This window comes from Pseudophryne corroboree, chromosome 5 (assembly GCF_028390025.1).
Source record: "Pseudophryne corroboree isolate aPseCor3 chromosome 5, aPseCor3.hap2, whole genome shotgun sequence".
Taxonomy (NCBI): Eukaryota; Metazoa; Chordata; class Amphibia; order Anura; family Myobatrachidae; genus Pseudophryne; species Pseudophryne corroboree.
In genome coordinates, this window is record NC_086448.1 from 546699384 (window position 1) to 546719121 (window position 19738).

Sequence of the window (19738 nt, forward strand, 5' to 3'; positions counted from 1 at the left end):
CTGGCATCCGTGGTCACCAGGACCCAGTCCTGTATGCCGAATCTGCGGCCTTCTTGAAGATGAGCACTTTGCAGCCACCACAGCAGAGACACCCTGGTCCTTGGAGACAGGGTTATCAGCCGATGCATCTGAAGATGCGATCCGGACCACTTGTCCAACAGGTCCCACTGAAAGGTTCTTGCATGGAACCTGCCGAATGGAATTGCTTCGTAGGAAGCTACCATCTTTCCCAGGATCCGCGTGCAGTGATGCACCGACACCTGTTTTGGTTTTAGGAGGCCTCTGACTAGAGATGACAGCTCCTTGGCCTTCTCCTCCGGGAGAAAAACTTTTTTCTGTTCTGTGTCCAGAACCATCCCCAGGAACAGTAGACGTGTCGTAGGGACCAGCTGTGACTTTGGAATATTTAGAATCCAACCGTGCTGTTGTAGCACCTCCCGAGATAGTGCTACCCCGACTAACAACTGCTCCCTGGACCTCGCCTTTATCAGGAGATCGTCCAAGTACGGGATAATTAAAACTCCCTTCTTTCGAAGGAGTATCATCATTTCGGCCATTACCTTGGTAAAGACCCTCGGAGCCGTGGATAGACCAAACGGCAACGTCTGGAATTGGTAATGACAATCCTGTACCACAAATCTGAGGTACTCCTGGTGAGGATGGTAAATGGGGACATGCAGGTAAGCATCCTTGATGTCCAGTGATACCATGTAATCCCCCTCGTCCAGGCTTGCAATAACCGCCCTGAGCGATTCCATCTTGAACTTGAATTTTTTTATATATGTGTTCAAGGATTTCAAATTTAAAATGGGTCTCACCGAACCGTCCGGTTTCGGTACCACAAACATTGTGGAATAGTAACCCCGTCCTTGTTGAAGTAGGGGTACCTTGACTATCACCTGCTGGGAATACAGCTTGTGAATTGCCTCTAGCACTGCCTCCCTGCCTGAGGGAGTTGTTGGCAAGGCAGATTTGAGGAAACGGCGGGGGGGAGACGTCTCGAATTCCAGCTTGTACCCCTGAGATATTACTTGAAAGATCCAGGGATCCACCCGTGAGCGAGCCCACTGATTGCTGAAATTTTTGAGACGGGCCCCCACCGTACCTGGCTCCGCCTGTGGAGCCCCAGCGTCATGCGGTGGACTTAGAGGAAGCGGGGGAGGACTTTTGCTCCTGGGAACTGGCTGTATGCTGCAGCTTTTTCCCCCTACCTCTGCCTCTGGGCAGAAAGGACGCGCCTTTAACCCGCTTGCCCTTATGGGGCCGAAAGGACTGTACCTGATAATACGGTGCTTTCTATGGCTGTGAGGGAACATGGGGTAAAAATGCAGACTTCCCAGCTGTTGCTGTGGAAACGAGGTCCGAGAGACCATCCCCGAACAACTCCTCACCCTTATAAGGCAAAACTTCCATGTGCCTTTTAGAATCTGCATCACCTGTCCACTGCCGAGTCCATAACCCTCTCCTGGCAGAAATGGACATTGCACTTATTTTAGATGCCAGCCGGCAAATATCCCTCTGTGCATCTCTCATGTATAAGACTGCGTCTTTAATATGCTCTACGGTTAGCAATATAGTGTCCCTGTCTAGGGTATCAATATTTTCTGACAGGGAATCTGACCACGCAGCTGCAGCACTGCACATCCATGCTGAAGCAATAGCTGGTCTCAGTATTATACCTGTGTGTGTATATACAGACTTCAGGATAGCCTCCTGCTTTCTTTCAGCAGGTTCCTTTAGGGCGGCCGTATCCGGAGACGGTAGTGCCACCTTCTTTGACAAGCGTGTGAGCGCTTTATCCACCCTAGGGGATGTTTCCCAACGTGACCTATCCTCTGGCGGGAAAGGGTACGTCATTAGTAACCTTTTAGAAATTACTAGTTTCTTATCGGGGGAAGCCCACGCTTCTTCACACACTTCATTTAACTCCTCAGATGGAGGAAAAACTAGTGGTAGTTTTTTCTCTCCAAACATAATACCTTTTTTTGTGGTACCTGGGGTAACATCAGAAATGTGCAACACATTTTTCATAGCCTCAATCATGTAACGTGTGGCCCTATTGGAAGTTACATTAGTCTCATCATCGTCGTCGACACTGGAGTCAGTATCCGTGTCAACATCTGTGTCTGCCATCTGAGGTAGCGGGCGTTTTAGAGCCCCTGATGGCTTTTGAGACGCCTGGGCAGGCACAGGCTGAGAAGCCAGCTGTCCCATATTTGGTATGTCGTCAAACCTTTTATGTAAGGAGTCGACACTGTCACGTAATTCCTTCCACATAACCATCCACTCAGGTGTCGGCCCCGCAGGGGGTGACATCACATTTATCGGCATCTGCTCCGCCTCCACATAAGCCTCCTCATCAAACATGTCGACACAGCCGTACCGACACACCGCACACACACCGGGAATGCTCTGATAGAGGACAGGACCCCACAAAGCCCTTTGGGGAGACAGAGAGAGAGTATGCCAGCACACACCAGAGCGCTATATAACACAGGGATTAACACTATAACTGAGTGTTTTCCCTTATAGCTGCTTATAAATATATATTGCTGCGCCTAAATTTAGTGCCCCCCCTCTCTTTTTTACCCTTCTGTAGCTTGAAACTGCAGGGGAGAGCCAGGGAGCGATCCTTCCAGCGGGGCTGTGAGGGAAAAATGGCGCCAGTGTGCTGAGGGAGATAGCCCCGCCCCTTTTTCGGCTGACTTTTCTCCCGCTTTTTTTATGGATTCTGGCAGGGGTATTTATCACATATATAGCCTCTGGGACTATATATTGTGATTTTTTGCCAGCCAAGGTATTCATATTGCTGCTCAGGGCGCCCCCCCCCCTAGCGCCCTGCACCCATCAGTGACCGGAGTGTGAGGTGTGCATGAGGAGCAATGGCGCACAGCTGCAGTGCTGTGCGCTACCTTGTTGAAGACCGAAGTCTTCTGCCGCCGATTTCCAGGACCATCTTCATGCTTCTGGCTCTGTAAGGGGGGCGGCGGCGCGGCTCCGGGACCGAACGATCGAGGTCGGGTCCTGTGTTCGATCCCTCTGGAGCTAATGGTGTCCAGTAGCCTAAGAAGCCCAAACTATCTCCAGTCAGGTAGGTTCGCTTCTTCTCCCCTTAGTCCCTCGTAGCAGTGAGTCTGTTGCCAGCAGATCTCACTGAAAATAAAAAACCTAAAATATACTTTCTTTTCTAGGAGTTCAGAAGAGCCCCTAGTGTGCATCCAGCTCAGCCGGGCACAAGATTCTAACTGAAGTCTGGAGGAGGGTCATAGAGGGAGGAGCCAGTGCACACCAGTTAGACCAAAAGCTTTCTTTTAGTTGTGCCCAGTCTCCTGCGGAGCCGCTATTCCCCATGGTCCTTACAGAGTCCCAGCATCCACTTAGGACGTCAGAGAAATATTGATTAAAATGCTTTTGCTGTATTAATGTTTCACTATATTCTAAAGACTGTATATATGTCCCTTTACATATATTATAAGGTCATCGTTGCTTGTATTGTATGTGTGAGACAACAGGTGGTTTCCTTAAAATACTTTACAAGATAAGAATGTGAAGCCAGGAGACAGAGAATGACAGAAATAGAGATCTTCAGCAATCGCCTCATTCTCTGACAAGCAGGGCCGGCGCCACCACTAGGCAGCTTTAGGCAGCTGCCTATGGGCGGCGTCACTTGAGGGGCGGCAACGCTGAGCAGAATGAAATAGTGAGTGACAGCCAGGATGATGTGTGTTGCGCTGACCGGGAGGAATGTGATACACCTGCTCCATGCTCACCCTGGGTCGGATCTGCCGGGTGGGGGCTGTAGTGGAGCCGCATGTCTGTGTCCTGTACCGCCTCTCCCTTCTGCCTTGGCGCTCGTCCCACCGCTTCCTTCCCCTGACCCGTCACCCAAAGACTGGGGAAAAGACGCGATCGCAGCTTCCTCTGCAGGAAACTCTTGGTAGTCAAGCCAGCCAGCAGAGAGTGGTAGCTGTGGTGTATGCACAGCAACAGCAGCAGCTCTCTTATGTCCTCACAAGTCCCAGTTAGCTGGCAGTGTCTCCCCTCTGTATCCCCAGGTACAGTGTGCACTATATATATGTGTGTGTGTATGTATGTATAGTATATGTGTGTTGTGTAGTGTGACTGTGTGCAGTCTGTGTATTCTCCCCCACCCCCCCCCCCCCCCCCCCTCCATAACACAGTAACTTTCCCAATAGTAGCACTCCAAGTATACACTGTAACAAGACTTTCTGGTGGTCAGCTTGTAGTCAACGTTTCAATGCACTAATGTTTTGGCATTTTCATCATGTTCTTGAAACATTGACTATAAGCTGATTACCAGAAAGCCTTATTATATGGTTGGAGTGCCGCTACTTTGGAAGGATATACTGTGTGTGTATATATCTATATATATCAAGAATGTATATTTGGCCCTCCCAAATAAATTATGTTACCAGGTGCCCTCCACAAAGTTGTATATATATAATCCAAGGAAGGCAGCGGCACTTCGGGATTTGTTGTGATGAAAAAATTGTATTACACGTTACACCATGCTTGTGTAACTTTTAATACAATTTTTTCAGCACAACAAATCCCGCAGTGTTGCTGCCTTCCTTGGATTATATATATATATATATATATATATATATATATATATATATATATATACTCGGAGTCTTGCAAGTCAGTGCAGTAATCAGTGTTTAATTATTAACATTTGCAGTGTATCCTGAAGATGGGAATACAGTCCCCGAATCATTGATAATTAAATGCTGATTTCTTTCACAGATCTGCTAGACTCCGAGTGATATATATAAAGCGAGCAGAAAAGACAGGCACTCCACTTTTGCATGTACCTGGGTGCCCTCCCTGGAATTGTCAATTCCACACATTCTACACATACGCAGAGATAGCTTTTCAACATTTCAGATGCTTTAATATTGCATCTTGGGGGAATAGATGCAATGCTAAAGATACAATATTAAATCATCTGAAAACATTGTAAGCTATTTCTGCGTTTTTTTAAATGCATGGAGTGGCGCCAATTAGTACAGGAGTATACAGTATCTATCAATGTCTCCCTAATCAGAACCCCTAACCCTAGTACCTTAACCCAAACTGATAAACCAACAATAATATCCTATTCCTAATACCCTAAACCCATCCCCCATACTAACCCTAATACCCTAGCTAAAACTGCTAAAATAACCCTAATACCCTCACCTTAATATCGTAACTCAATACAGTAACTAACCCCTAACCTATCCTGAATACTCTAGTCTCTAACCATAGGAGCAGACTGGATAGGCCATAATGCTCTTATCTGCCGTCAACTTCTATGTGAAGAAAATATTCTTTTGCACGGCACAAACTCACATTTATCAGGCAGTTATTTGGAACTTATAAGACGCCGCCTCCGCACATTTCCACCTGAGGGGCTGGCTATTGAAGGGGGAGAGGGGGACTGCGCTGAAGATTTGCCTAGGGCGCCGAGAAACCTTGCACCGGCCCTGCTGACAAGACAGACTCCAGGAATAGATTGGGACTGTGTCTTCTGAATATTACCTTCTGTGTCACTGAAACTTGTAATATATATATGATTAGCTAACTTTATACTTCACTGTGATTGGAGGGCATGTAAAAGCCCACTTCTCTTATGGTATAAATAAAAGCTCTCTCTGTCACAGGACAGAGCAGTGTTATACTTACAATTGTGTAGTGTGACTTCTTGCTCTCCGGCCGGCTGTATCCAGTACTTTGAATCTCCAAGACAGAAGGGCTACTAAGGCGTTGATAGTTGAGGTGTAAGCCTATTACCCTAACACCACCAGTTGCCCACGCCTGCCGGAGCCAGCCCACACATTGCCCACCAGCTACCGGTCCTCTGAGAGCTCTTAGCCTCAGCCAGAGCTCTGTATGTGCTGGATAAAAGAAGATGGCCTAGACAGGGGGAGCTGTTGTGCTGTCCAGTTGCATCAGCTTCTCCCACGCCATTGCGGAGCCTCCTCTCTCCTCTTTTCAGTGGCAGTGCTAGCGGTGAGTCACCGTGCAATTTAATTTGGAGACAGAGATTGTGTGTGTGTGTGTGGGCTGTAATTATGTGTCTGTATCGAGGAGGGGGAGGTCTGCAGTCCGATTAGATTTGTGTGGGGAGAGACAGTCTGAACAGTAGCGGCTCTTGCCACGGGCAAGCAGGCTTTGTGCCCGGGGCGCCACTACCCTGAGGGCGCCGCCGTGGCAAGAGCCACTACTATTAACCTCCCTCCCCGCTCCCAGCTGCAGCGAGCGCCGTGTGCACACGCTGCAGCCGGCGTCGCTGACTCTGGCTAGAGGTCAATATTGACCTCTAGTGTCAGTGCGGCGCTGCTATGGGAGAGTCGTCATGACGTCTCTCCCATAGAGAGGAGCCGGCGCCCGGAGACAGCAGAAGCATCGGTCCGGAAGCAGGAGCGAGACTGGTAAGTATTGTGATTTTTCTTTTAGGTTTCAAAGTGGAAACAGGGGGCATATACTGGGGGCACAACTACTGGAGGCACATACTGGGGGCACTGCTACAAGGGGCACATACTGGGGGCAAATCAATTGGGGGCAAATCAACTGGGGGCACTACTACAGGGGGCACAGCTACTAGGGGAACAACTACAGGGGCACTGCTACAGGGGGCAAATCAACTGGGGGCACTACTACAGGGGCACAACTACTAAGGGAACAACTACAGGGGGCACTGCTACAGGGGAAACAGCTACTGGGGGCAAGTTAACTGGGGGCACAGCTGCTGGGGACAAATCTACAGGGGGCACAACTACTGGGGGGCAAATAAACTGGGGGCACAGCTACTGGGGGCACTACTACAGGGGCACAACTACTAGGGGAACAACTACAGGGGACACTGCTACAGGGGAACAGCTACTGGGGCAAATTAACTGGGGGCACAGCTGCTGGGGGCAAATCTACAAGGGGGCACAACTACTGGGGGCATAGCCAGCTACAGGGGGCAAATCTACTGGAGGGCACAACTACTTGGGGCAAATCTGGGGGCACAGCTACTGGGGGCATATCTGTGACCACGACCCTCCCCTATGAAGCCACGCCTCTGTTTTGCCGCGGGAGGGGCACCAGTGGAAACTTTCGCACTGGGCGCCACAAGGTGTAGAACCGGCCCTGAGTCTGAAGTCCAAGTGTGTGTGTGTGTGTGTGTGTGTGTGTGTGTGTGTGTGGGGGGGGGGGGGGGCAGTGTTTAATCCAAGTGTGTGTGTGCATGGGGAGAACAGTCTGCAGTCTGTGTGTGTGTAATATTCTGTCCTAGTTTCCGTGTGTGGGTGCAATCTCTAGCGTGCTTTCATACACAGCACACTGGGAGCACGCTGGAGATTAGAATTTTGTCTCTAGGACTGCTCTTTGTGTTTTGGAGGTGGGGAGTGCATGTGCAGGGTGGTACTATTTGGTGTTTGTAGCAGGGGGATTGTGGCTGGGGTGTGTTTTCAAGTGTTTGGGCACAGTTGTTGTGGAAGTTACATCATAAATTGTAATGCCTTTTATTTTTTTATCGATAACACACACTCACACGAGAGGAATGATGAGGAAGAAAGGTATAGGGGCTCTACCTGGCATAATTTGTAGAAGGGGCTCTTCTGTGGTGTAACGTGTATAATGGTCTCTACTGTGTGGTTTAATGTTACTAACAGACATTACTGTGTGGTGTAATGTGACTTACAGACATTACTGTGCGGTGTAATGTGAATTGGAAATATTCTGTGACCACGCCCCTTCCCCGCAAAGCCTTCGGCAGGCACTGTCTCTATTTTAAGCAGGGCGGGGGAGGGGGCACCAAAATGTCTAGTTACTGCACGTGCTACTGTACTCTACTGGAACAACAGGGAGAGGAGATAAGCCTAACTTTTAGAGGCCTCAACTTTAACTCGTGAGCTAGACCCAACTGACGGAAGTTTTGCAGAGCCCGAGATAATTTTTTGCAGAAACAGGTTTAATTGCTCTACTAACAGACATCCCCTTTCTGTTAAGGATCATGGTTTAAACAGTCACACTGTTAAAGCCAGTCACACTAAGCTCTGATGGTAAACAATTGCTGAGTTAACGTGTTCTTTCTCTGAGGAAGACGCTATGATGGACCCACAGGTTTCTTAAAAGTCCACAGACTCCTGGAGGATACACTGAATTCTACACCCGATAAATCCACCCGCTGGGTGAAATGAGCGACCTGTTAGATTGAGTCCCCATGCAGGCCAATCTAGCACCAGCGATAGCGATGCGCGGGGCTGCGCATCACTATTGCTGTGGGGGGTACACACGGAATGATCACTGCTTAAAATCTAAGCTATCTAGTAAGATTGCTTAGATTTTAAGCAGCAATCGCTCCGTAAGAACCCCCCTTAAGTCTAGGCTTCGGAATTCTTATCTCTTTTAATTTTTGTTTGAGATTGTACTGTACTCTGGAGGTCATTCCGAGTTGTTCGCTCGCAAGCTGCTTTTAGCAGCTTTGCACACGCTAAGCCGCCGCCTACTGGGAGTGTATCTTAGCTTATCAAAATTGCGAACGAAAAATTTGCAATATTGCGAAAAGACTTCTCTGTGCAGTTTCTGAGTAGCTCGAGACTTACTCTTCCAGTGCGATCAGTTCAGTGCTTGTCGTTCCTGGTTTGACGTCACAAACACACCCAGCGTTCGCCCAGACACTCCTCCGTTTCTCCAGCCACTACCGCGTTTTTCCCAGAAACGGTAGCGTTTTTTCAAACACTCCCATAAAACGGCCAGTTTCCGCCCAGAAACACCCACTTCCTGTCAATCACACTCCGATCTCCAGAACGAAGAAAAAACCTCGTAATGCCGTGAGTAAAATACCAATCTTCATAGCAAATTTACTTGGTGCAGTCGCAGTGCGAACATTGCGCATGCGCAAATAACGGAAAATCGCTGCGATGCGAAGAAAATTACCGAGCGAACAACTCGGAATGACCACCTCTGTGTGTATTTTTAAAATATTCTTAATAATCTTTGTAACACTTTTTGTAACTAAAGCTCTGAAGTATTCTTGGAATTAAAATTACAAATTCTAGTCCTGATTCTGTGATTCTAAGGCAGTGAATTTCAACCATTTTTTACTCGCGGCACACCAAACAATATTTCTCTTACGTCCTAGAGGATGCTGGGGACTCCGTAAGGACCATGGGGTATAGACGGGCTCCGCAGGAGATAGGGCACCTAAAAAGAACTTTGACTATGGGTGTGCACTGGCTCCTCCCTCTATGCCCCTCCTCCAGACCTCAGTTAGATCTTGTGCCCAGAGGAGAATGGGTGCACTGCAGAGAGCTCTCCTGAGTTTTCTGTGGAAAAAGAATTTTGTTAGGTTTTTTATTTTCAGGGAGTCCTGTTGGCAACAGGCTCCCTGCATCGTGGGACCGAGGAGAGAGAAGCAGAGCTGGCTTGTCAAGTTGGGCACTGCTTCTAAGGCTACTGGACACCATTAGCTCCAGAGGGAGTCGGAACACAGGTCTCACCTGGGGTTCGTCCCGGAGCCGCGCCGCCGTCCTCCTCACAGATGCCGAATATAGAAGCCGGATAGAGAAGGCAGAAGACATCTTAGGCGGCAGAAGACATCAGATCTTCATGAGGTAAGGCGCGCAGCGGTAAGCTGTGCGCCATTGCTTTCAGTCACACACACACAGAGCAGCACTGAAGGGTAAAGGGCGCAGGGGGGGGCGCCCTGGGCAGCAATAAACCTCACATTTTGGCACAAATACAGTTGGATTAGACTGCGGAGGCAGTAAATCTATGATCCCCCGCCATTTTATTGAAAAATCACTGGGACCGAAGCCCGCCGTCGGGTGGGCGGGGCTTGATCCTCAGCACTAACCACAGAAGCTGCATGAGGAAAACGCTGGCTCCCTGGTCTCTCCCCTGCTGAACTCACAGGCTGGAATAAAGAGGAGGGGGGCACATTAGCGACGCAGTGAGTGGGAATTGGCATAATATATATAAAAAAGCGCTATCTGGACATATTTTTTCCAGTGTTTTTAAGCGCTGGTGTGTGCTGGCATACTCTTTCTCTGTCTCTCCTTAGGACCTGGTTGGGGTTTTGTCCCCTTATAGGTTAATCCCTGTGTGTGTGGGGTGTCGGTACGTGTGTGTCGACATGTCTGAGGCAGAAGGCTTCTCCAAGGAGGAGGTGGAGCAAATGAGTGGTGTGTCCCCGTCGGTTGTGCAGACTCCAGATTGGATGGACATGTGGCATATGCTGAATGCAAGTGTGGCATCTTTACATAAAAGGCTTGATAAGGCTGATTTAGGGGGGACATCAGGGGGTCAATCCTCAGATTGGACCGACTCACAGGGCCCGTCGGGGTCTCAAAAGCGTCCCTTAACACAAGACACTACTACCGACACGGATTCTGATTCCAGTGTCGACTATGACGAAGTAAAATTGCACCCTAGGGTGACTAAAACCATTCAGTGTATGATTGTGGCAATAAGGGATGTGTTGCATATTGTGGATGAACCCTTGGTCCCCGACACAAGGGTACACATGTTTAAGGAAAAGAAACAGATTATTAACTTTCCCACATCTCATGAATTAAATGAATTCTTTGGAAAAGCTTGGGAGACTCCGGATAAGAGACTGCAGATCCCCAAAAGAATTTATATGGCATACCCTTTCCCTAAGCAGGACAGGGAGATTTGGGAATCACCCCCCACTGTGGACAAGGCCCTGACGCGCTTGTCCAAGAATGTGGCGCTACCGTCTCCTGACACAGCGGCCCTTAAGGACCCTGCAGATCGCAGGCAAGAAACTACCTTAAAGTGTATTTATTCTCATACGGGTGCTGTGCTAAGACCGACAATTGCGTCGGCATGGGTGTGTAGCGCAATTGCAGCTAGGACAGATGAGATGACAGATCAATTTGATAATATGGATAAGGATACTATATTCCTAACTCTAGCCCATATTAAAGACGCAGTCTTATTTATGAGGGATGCTCAAAGGGACATTGGATTGCTAGCTTCTAGGGCCAATGCCATGTCTGTCTCAGCGAGAAGATCCTTATGGACTCGCCAATGGACGGGTGATGCGGATTCCAAGAAACATATGGAAGTACTACCCTATAAGGGGGATGTATTGTTTGGGGATGGGCTGATGGACCTGGTTTCCACAGCTACAGCAGGTAAATCAAATTTTTTACCATATATTCCCCAACAGCAAAAGAAAGTAACACCCTATCAGATGCAGTCCTTTCGGTCGCACAAGTCCAAAAGAGGTCGGGGATCCTCTTTCCTCGCCAGAAGTAAGGGCAGAGGCAAGAGAGCACCTGCTGCGGCAGGTGCCCAGGAACAAAAGTCCTCCCCGGCTGCTCCAAAACCCACAGCATGACGCTGGGGCTCCCCTGAGGGAGTCCGCACTGGTGGGGGCACGTCTTCGACTTTTCAGTCAGGCCTGGGTCAGTTTGGACCTGAATCCCTGGGTGTTGGAAATAGTTTCCCAGGGTTACAAATTGGAATTCGAGGAGGTGCCCCCGCGCCGATTTTTCAAATCGGCCCTACCAGCTTCCACATCGGAAAGGGATGTAGTGTTAGCTGCAATTCAAGCGCTGTGTATACAGCAAGTGATAATCAAGGTTCCCCTGCACCAGCAGGGAAGAGGTTACTACTCAACCCTATTTGTGGTCCCGAAACCGGACGGTTCGGTCAGACCTATTTTGAATCTGAAATCCCTAAACCAGTACATAAAAAGATTCAAATTCAAAATGGAATCTCTCAGAGCGATAATAGCCAACATGGAGGAGGGGGAGTTTATGGTGTCTCTGGACATAAAGGATGCGTACCTTCATGTCCCCATATATGCCCCCCATCAGGAATACCTGAGATTCGCTGTACAGGATTGTCATTACTAATTTCAGACGTTGCCGTTTGGACTCTCCACGGCCCGAGGATTTTCACCAAGATAATGGCGGAAATGATGGTGGTCCTGCGCAAGCATGGAGTTACAATTATCCCATACTTGGACGATCTCCTGATAAAAGCGAGATCAAGGGAGAAATTGCTGAGCAGTGTGGCGCTCTCTCTGAGAGTGCTCCAGCAACACGGTTGGATTCTAAATCTACCAAAGTCACAGTTGATTCCGACAACTCGACTACCGTTCCTAGGTATGATACTGGATACGGAACAAATGAAGGTCTTCCTCCCAATAGAGAAAGCCCAAGACATCCAGAACATGGTCAGAGACCTGCTAAAACCGAAAAGGGTGTCAGTTCACCAATGCACTCGAGTTCTGGGGAAAATGGTGGCAGCCTACGAGGCCATTCCCTTCGGAAGGTTCCATGCAAGGACTTTTCAATGGGACCTTCTGGACAAGTGGTCCGGGTCCCATCTGCACTTGCATCGGAAAATAACTCTGTCCCCAGAGACCAGAGTGTCCCTCCTGTGGTGGTTGCAAAGTGCTCACCTCCTGGAGGGTCGCAGGTTCGGAATTCAGGATTGGATCCTGGTTACCACGGACGCGAGCCTCCGAGGATGGGGAGCGGTCACACAGGGAAAAAAATTTCAGGGTCTTTGGTCAGACCAGGAGTCCTGTCTACACATCAATGTGTTGGAACTCAGGGCTATTTACAACGGCCTTCGACAAGCGGAGAGTTTTCTTCGAAACCTACCGGTTCTGATTCAATCAGACAATGTCACAGCAGTGGCTCATGTGAACCGCCAAGGCGGGACAAGAAGCAGAGTCGCGTTGGCGGAAGCCACAAGGATCCTTCGCTGGATGGAAAATCATGTAAGCGCTCTGTCGGCTGTCTTCATTCCGGGAGCGGACAACTGGGAAGCAGACTTCCTCAGCAGACACGGTCTCCATCCAGGAGAGTGGGGACTTCATCAAGAAGTCTTTGCAGACATAACACGTCTTTGGGGAACTCCTCAAATAGACATGATGGCGTCACGCCTCAACAAAAAACTTTGGAGGTATTGCGCCAGGTCTCGGGACCCTCAGGCAGTAGCAGTAGACGCTCTGGTAACACCGTGGGTGTTCAAATCGGTCTACGTGTTTCCTCCTCTTCCTCTCATCACAAAAGTGTTGAGGATCATAAGACGAAGAAGAGTACAGACGATACTCGTTGTCCCAGACTGGCCTCGAAGGGCCTGGTACTCGGATCTACAAGAGATGCTCACAGGAGATCCCTGGCCTCTTCCTCTGAGGGAAGACCTGTTGCAGCAGGAGCCCTGTGTATTTCAAGACTTACCGCGGTTACGTTTGACGGCATGGCGGTTGAACGCCGAATCCTAGCGAAAAAGGGGATTCCGGTAGAGGTCATCCCTACTTTAATAAAGGCTAGGAAGGAGGTGACGGTAAAACATTATCACCGTATCTGGCGAAAGTATGTGTCTTGGTGTGAGACCAAGAATGCACCTACGGAAGATTTTCATCTGGGTCGTCTTCTCCACTTCCTACAGACAGGAGTGGATATGGGCCTGAAATTAGGCTCTGTTAAGGTACAGATTTCGGCCCTCTCGATTTTCTTTCAGAAGGAATTGGCTTCTCTTCCAGAAGTCCAGACGTTTGTAATGGGAGTGCTGCACATCCAGACCCCTTTTGTGCCTCCAGTGGCACCATGGGACCAGAAAGTGGTGTTGCAGTTCCTAAAATCACACTGGTTTGAACCGCTTAACAAGGTTGAGTTGAAATTTCTTACCTGGAAGGTGGTCATGTTGTTGGCCTTAGCATCAGCAAGGCGAGTGTCAGAATTGGCGGCTTTGTCACACAAGAGCCCCTACTTGATTTTTAATGTGGATCGAGCTGAATTGAGGACACGTCCGCAATTTTTGCCTAAAGTGGTTTCACGTTCCATATGAATCAACCTATTGTGGTGCCTGTGGCTACAAGTGACCTGGAGGATTCCAGATCCCTGGACGTAGTCAGGGCCTTAAAAATTTATGTAGCCAGGACGGCTAGAATTAGGAAAACAGAGGCTCTGTTTGTCCTGTATGCGGCCAATAAGATTGGCGCTCCTGCTTCGAAGCAGACTATTGCTCGCTGGATCTGTAATACGATTCAGCAGGCTCACTCTACGGCTGGATTGCCGGTACCAAATTCGGTTAAGGCCCATTCCACTAGGAAGGTGGGCTCTTCTTGGGCGGCTGCCAGAGGCGTCTCGGCATTACAACTTTGCCGAGCGGCGACTTGGTCGGGGTCAAATACTTTTGCTAAATTCTACAAGTTTGATACCCTGGCTGATGAGGACCTAGCGTTTGCTCAGTCGGTGCTGCAGAGTCATACGCACTCTCCCGCCCGATTGGATGCTGTGGTATAAACCCCATGGTCCTTACGGAGTCCCCAGCATCCTCTAGGACATAAGAGAAAATAAGATTTTAAACCTACCGGTAAATCTATTTCTCCTAGTCCGTAGAGGATGCTGGGCGCCCGTCCCAGTGCGGAAACTCTGCAAGACTTGTATATAGTTGTTGCTTACATAAGGGTTATGTGACAGTTGACATCGGTCTTGGACCGTTACTGTCGTTTGTTCATACTGTTAACTGGTTATGTATGTTCCAAGTTACATGGTATGATTGGTGTGGGCTGGTATGAATCTTGCCCTTGGATTGCTAAATCCTGCGTTGTATTGTCCATCTCCTCTGGGCACAGTTCTCTAACTGAGGTCTGGAGGAGGGGCATAGAGGGAGGAGCCAGTGCACACCCATAGTCAAAGTTCTTTTTAGGTGCCCTATCTCCTGCGGAGCCCGTCTATACCCCATGGTCCTTACGGAGTCCCCAGCATCCTCTACGGACTAGGAGAAATAGATTTACCGGTAGGTTTAAAATCTTATTTTTAAAATTGCCAAGGCACACCATCAGTTCCCCACAGAAAAAAAAACAAAAAAATGCACATTGGCCCTCACAGTAAAAAAAAAAAATCCACACATACAATGGCTTACACAGAAAAAACAATAACATTGCTCCCCACATAAATCCTATTGCTCCCCACATGAATTATTTACATTGTTCCGCCCATAAATCCATAAATCCTTTTGCTCCCCAAAGGAGAAATAACATAACAAATATTAGCACATACTGGTCAGCTTTCCTCCTCCCTGTCCCTCAGTGTTGGGGGTTGTTCATAGTGCAGTGCTGTGAATACTGAGCAGTTGGTGGTCGGGCAGGTGTGGATATGGGTGGGCAAGCAAAGCTGTGTATGCAGGCGGGAACTGGAATATGTGTATGCAGGCGGGTGGTGAGACGCAGCGGCCGTGACCTATGATATCACACCGCCGCGTCTTCAAGGCATAGGTCACGGCCGGAGCATGACTGATCCTCTAAGAAGAGCCCGGGCCAACAGGTCACTCTGAAGGTGCAGGAAGCTGCTCTGGCTCCACGGCACACTGGTTGAAAAAGCCTGACCTAAGGCCTTGTGTGGCCCACGTTACTGTTTTTCTAAGTATTAATAACTGTGCGTGACAGGTAGAAGTGATACATCAGTGATAAGTGCAAGCTGATAAACGCACCAGCCAGTCAGCTCCTGTCAATTTGCATATTGGAGCTGATTGGCTGGTGTGTTTATCACTTTGTACTTATCATTGGTTTATCACTTCCATATGCCTTCTCCAGGTTAATACATCTGCCCCAGTGTTCTGACAGTGCGCAAATCATTTCATACTCACTCAGATAGGAGATAGATATTACAGCAGTAGAGACAAATGTTTCCAGATGTACTCTGAAATCAAACAAGCGACAAAACAAAAATCATTGTAAAGTTTCTGAACTACGATGATATGTAAAGGACAACTACATTCACATTGGTAGCAGTGGGTGATGGAGAGTGATGGGGTAGGAGGATTTCAGTTGTGTGTATTTGTTTTATATGTGTGACACTAAGTAAACAGCAGACACGGATATTTACCTGACTCCATTAATTCTATTCATTTTTTAAATAAACAGTAATGTACTGGTATACGTTTTTCATACTGCATGTCTGGAAACAGAGGCAAAGCTGTCTAAAGAGAATATAGGGGCAAATTCAGTATGATTCGCAAGTAGCGATTCGTACGGAATTTTTGCTGAGGGGCCGCGGGCGCAGAAATTACGATTGCCTCTGCCTGTCAATCAGGCAGAGGCGGTCGCGGGGCGGCAATGCTCCGTTTTCTGGGTGGAAAAGGAGCGTTGCGGGGGCGTGCCAGCCCAAACGGTGGGCTGGTACGCGTGAACGGGGGCGTGTCGGGGGTGCGGCCGCAGCGGCTGCGTGAAATCACACGCAGCGACAACAAAAATGGCGCCGGGACTCCTGTGGCTGCAGCTAAGCAGCTCCGGCAGGAGTGATCCTTAATTTCTGCTAACAAGCAGAAATTGCGTGCTGTTCGCAATTTCTGCTTGAAGCAGGGGGGGGCGAGGCACCAGTCAGCATGGTGGGCGGCCCCCAGCATGCGTGCTAATGGTTAGCAAATTCTGCTGATTAGCAGAATTTGCTAACCTTACTGAATTGGCCCCATAATGCTAAAATATTATACAGTAATCAGAAAAATTATTCATGTTAAACCTGTTGGAAATGATGTGTGTGCAGGTGTGATATTGCAGCGTTATGTAAGTACACACCAGTGGATGACTCAAACTATGAACAGCTCAGTTATTTAACCAGTGGTGTTAGTTTATTAATAGATAGCAGGTACAGCTGTACTCACTGTTACGTGTACACTGGTGATGGAGCCGAGTGGGGTTTTATACAGCTCATCAGCTGGTGAGTGTACGCTGCAAATGGGTAACGGTGCAGGGATGTTGAAATAGCTTTATACCAGGTCTCTCAAAGGAGCTAAGACTTCTGTCTTGCACCATGTCACTCTAAACAATCTCACACAGTCCCCAAGAGATCTTGGTGGCTATTCTGGGATAGCGCATGAAGCTTCCCTGAAGAACAGTAAGACTGGAGTTCGCACAGTTGAGCACTCCTCTTTCAACAAAATTATTTTAAAGTCTCATAGGTTTCCTTTTCTGTTTGTCTGGAAAATTAATACTAAAGTGATGGCATCAGGGCTAATTTTGGTCCGGAACGCTGTTCCTGAAGGTCATTTCTAAAATCATCGAGAACGGCGTTCCGGAATGTCTGCGACCTGCCCTGCTGTCGCTGCTACCGCAGCCGCTTCCCGTGTCTGAGGGGAGGAGAGTGCAGTGCGTGTCTCTCCTGCCCCTCACTGTGTCTCCGTCTCCGGTGGCCATTTTAAATGTTGTTCGGCCACCATCCAATCAGAGATCGCGGACCTGGCGCTGCTGGGAGCATTGTGTATCTGACGCTGTCAGGGGCAATGTGTTTCTGGCGCCGCCGGGGACATTCTGTGTATAGGGCGATGCTGGTAGAATTGTGTATCTGTCACTGCTGGCAGCATTAGGGTTTTTTTTTTTTAAATAGGATTTTAATACCTACCGGTAAATCCTTTTCTCGTAGTCCATAAGGGATATTGGGAAATCTAGTACGATGGGGTATAGACGGGGTCCAAAGGAGACAGTGTCTTTAAATTTCTTCAACTGGCTGTGCTGGCCACTCCCCTCTATGCCCCCTCCCACAGGCAGTTATAGGTAAAAACGTGCCTGAAGGAGAAAGGACATATATGAGACAAGGAACAAGATAACAAAGGGTAATGAGATTTACACACCAGCACACCACTAACATATAACAACCAGCAACGGCTCTGGTAACAACAACAGCAACAGCTGAACAGGTAACCACATAACAAGAACCTGCAGAATAGTCACTGAGGCGGGTGCCCAATATCCCTTATGGACTACGAGAAAAGGATTTACAGGTAGGTATTAAAATCCTATTTTCTCTAGCATCCATAAGTGATAATGGGAAATCTAGTACCATGGGGGCGTCCCAAAGCTTCCAGAACGTACGGGAACGCGTGGAGACTGCTGCAGCACCGCCTGCCCAAACTGGGTATCCTCTTTGGCCAGGGTATCAAACTTGTAGAACTTCACAAAGGTGTTCTTCATCAACCAGGTAGCAGCTCGGCATAGTTGCAAGGCCGAGACTCCACAGGCAGCCGTCCAGGAAGAGCCCACTGATCTAGTAGATTGGGCCTTCAGAGACTTAGGAACAGGTAAGGCTGCCGACACATAGGCCTGTTAGATAGTAAGCCTAATACAATGAGCAATGAACTGCTTTGAGGCAGGGCAACCCTTCTTCTGTGCATCATAGAGCACGAAAAGGAATCCATTTTCCGAACCCGAGCTTAACTATCCTTTAAATAGCTTAGTGGAGTTAGCCTCCTGTGGCCATCTTGTATGGGGCTTGCACACCATCTACATACACACAGCCTGGAGGCTGCATTACTACAGTATCCCAGCCTAAGGACACGGCTGTAGACTTCAGTTACAGGTGCTCCTCTTATATTTCATTAGTGTTGCCGCATTCTGGTTAATACAGACGCTCTCCTGTTATATTATATTTGTGCTGCTTTCTTTTGGATATTACAGACGCTCTCCTGTTATATTATATCGGTACTGCTGATTCTCCAAAGTTTTGCCCTTCCTCCTGTTCTCGTATATCAGTACTGCAGTGTTTTGGGAACTACGGACGCTCTCCTGTTATATTGGTGCGGCTGCACTTTTGAAAAACAGTTATATCCTGTTCTGTATATACAACTATGGGGAAGCACGGACGTGCATCCAGTGCCGCAAAACAATTTCCTCCACAGCCTCCTCCGCCTGGAGCCCCTGCCCGGACAGAGACACTGTTCTCCGCTTGGCACGTACTGACGGTCCCCTCCAGTTTGAAAATAATTCTATATCTGAATTTCTGGATTTCGCTCTAGATATACAAAAATCTCATGCTCAATTTATGCAAGTCAAGAGTAAATTGCGGGACCGCAAAGTTCAGTACTCAATGTTGTTTCCGGCCAGACTGCGGGTCGTCCATGACAACAATACTCATTTCTTTACCAATCCGCGTGATGCGGAAGACTGGCTTGAGAGGCAGCCTCGAGCTCCGCATTGAGGGCTACTTGTTGCAAACTTGGCAAATATGACTTAACTGTTCAGTATGTTTCAATATATTTTTCGACTGCATTTTTTACGTCATATCTGCACTGTGCATTATGTTATAGGTTTTATGATCGTTTTCTATATATGCAGGCGTACATGTATGTGCATATTGCTTTTGGGGTATGTATAGGTATATGTGAATTTGTACACTTGGTTCACCAGGGAAACAAATATTCGAATTAGCTAGGGAGTTTTATGCTGGATATAGCAGTAGGGACTTTTTCTGTACACCCTAGCAATTTGTTTTGTTGTTTGATTTAATATAACTTTGTTGTAATTGTTTTGGTATGGGTATCAGTTATGCCTCAGGTTTTGTAGGTTATACGGGGTGGGTTAGGGAAAGGGTTAGTTTGTTTTTTTTCTTATGTCATCGCCACTACTGAAATCTGTTTATGTCTGCCCACCTATGTGGTGAGAGCTGGTATTGTGAATGGTATAGTACTATTTTATGTTAAGATGCTGATGGTGTTCTGTGGCGTGTCCTATGTGCGTGGTTATGCAGGCCACGGTGTCCTGTGCCAGTTGTTGTGGCGCTCCTCTTCTCTTTCTTTTTTTCATCCTGTTAGCTATCTCTGTCTCTTGATTCTCTATGGCTGCTGTTGATGGGGGGGCTTCACCTGCTTGCCTGGAATGTTCGTGGTATAAATGATACGGTTAAGAGGTCGTTAGTTTTATCGCAGATCAAAAAATATCGTGCAGATATAGTGTGTTTACCACTATTTAGCAGGCAATAGG

At 48.2% G+C, this 19738-nt stretch overlaps 1 protein-coding gene across 3 annotated transcripts in view; it reads right to left on the minus strand.

The window, feature by feature from the left end:
* Nucleotides 1-19738, minus strand: part of TPMT (thiopurine S-methyltransferase) — a 240762-nt gene that overhangs the window by 75935 nt on the left and 145089 nt on the right. For all 3 annotated transcript variants that reach the window (XM_063923228.1, XM_063923230.1, XM_063923229.1), the window contains exon 5: nucleotides 15634-15686. In XM_063923228.1, the coding sequence (XP_063779298.1) occupies nucleotides 15634-15686 (53 nt within the window). The remainder of the gene's footprint in view (nucleotides 1-15633; nucleotides 15687-19738) is intronic.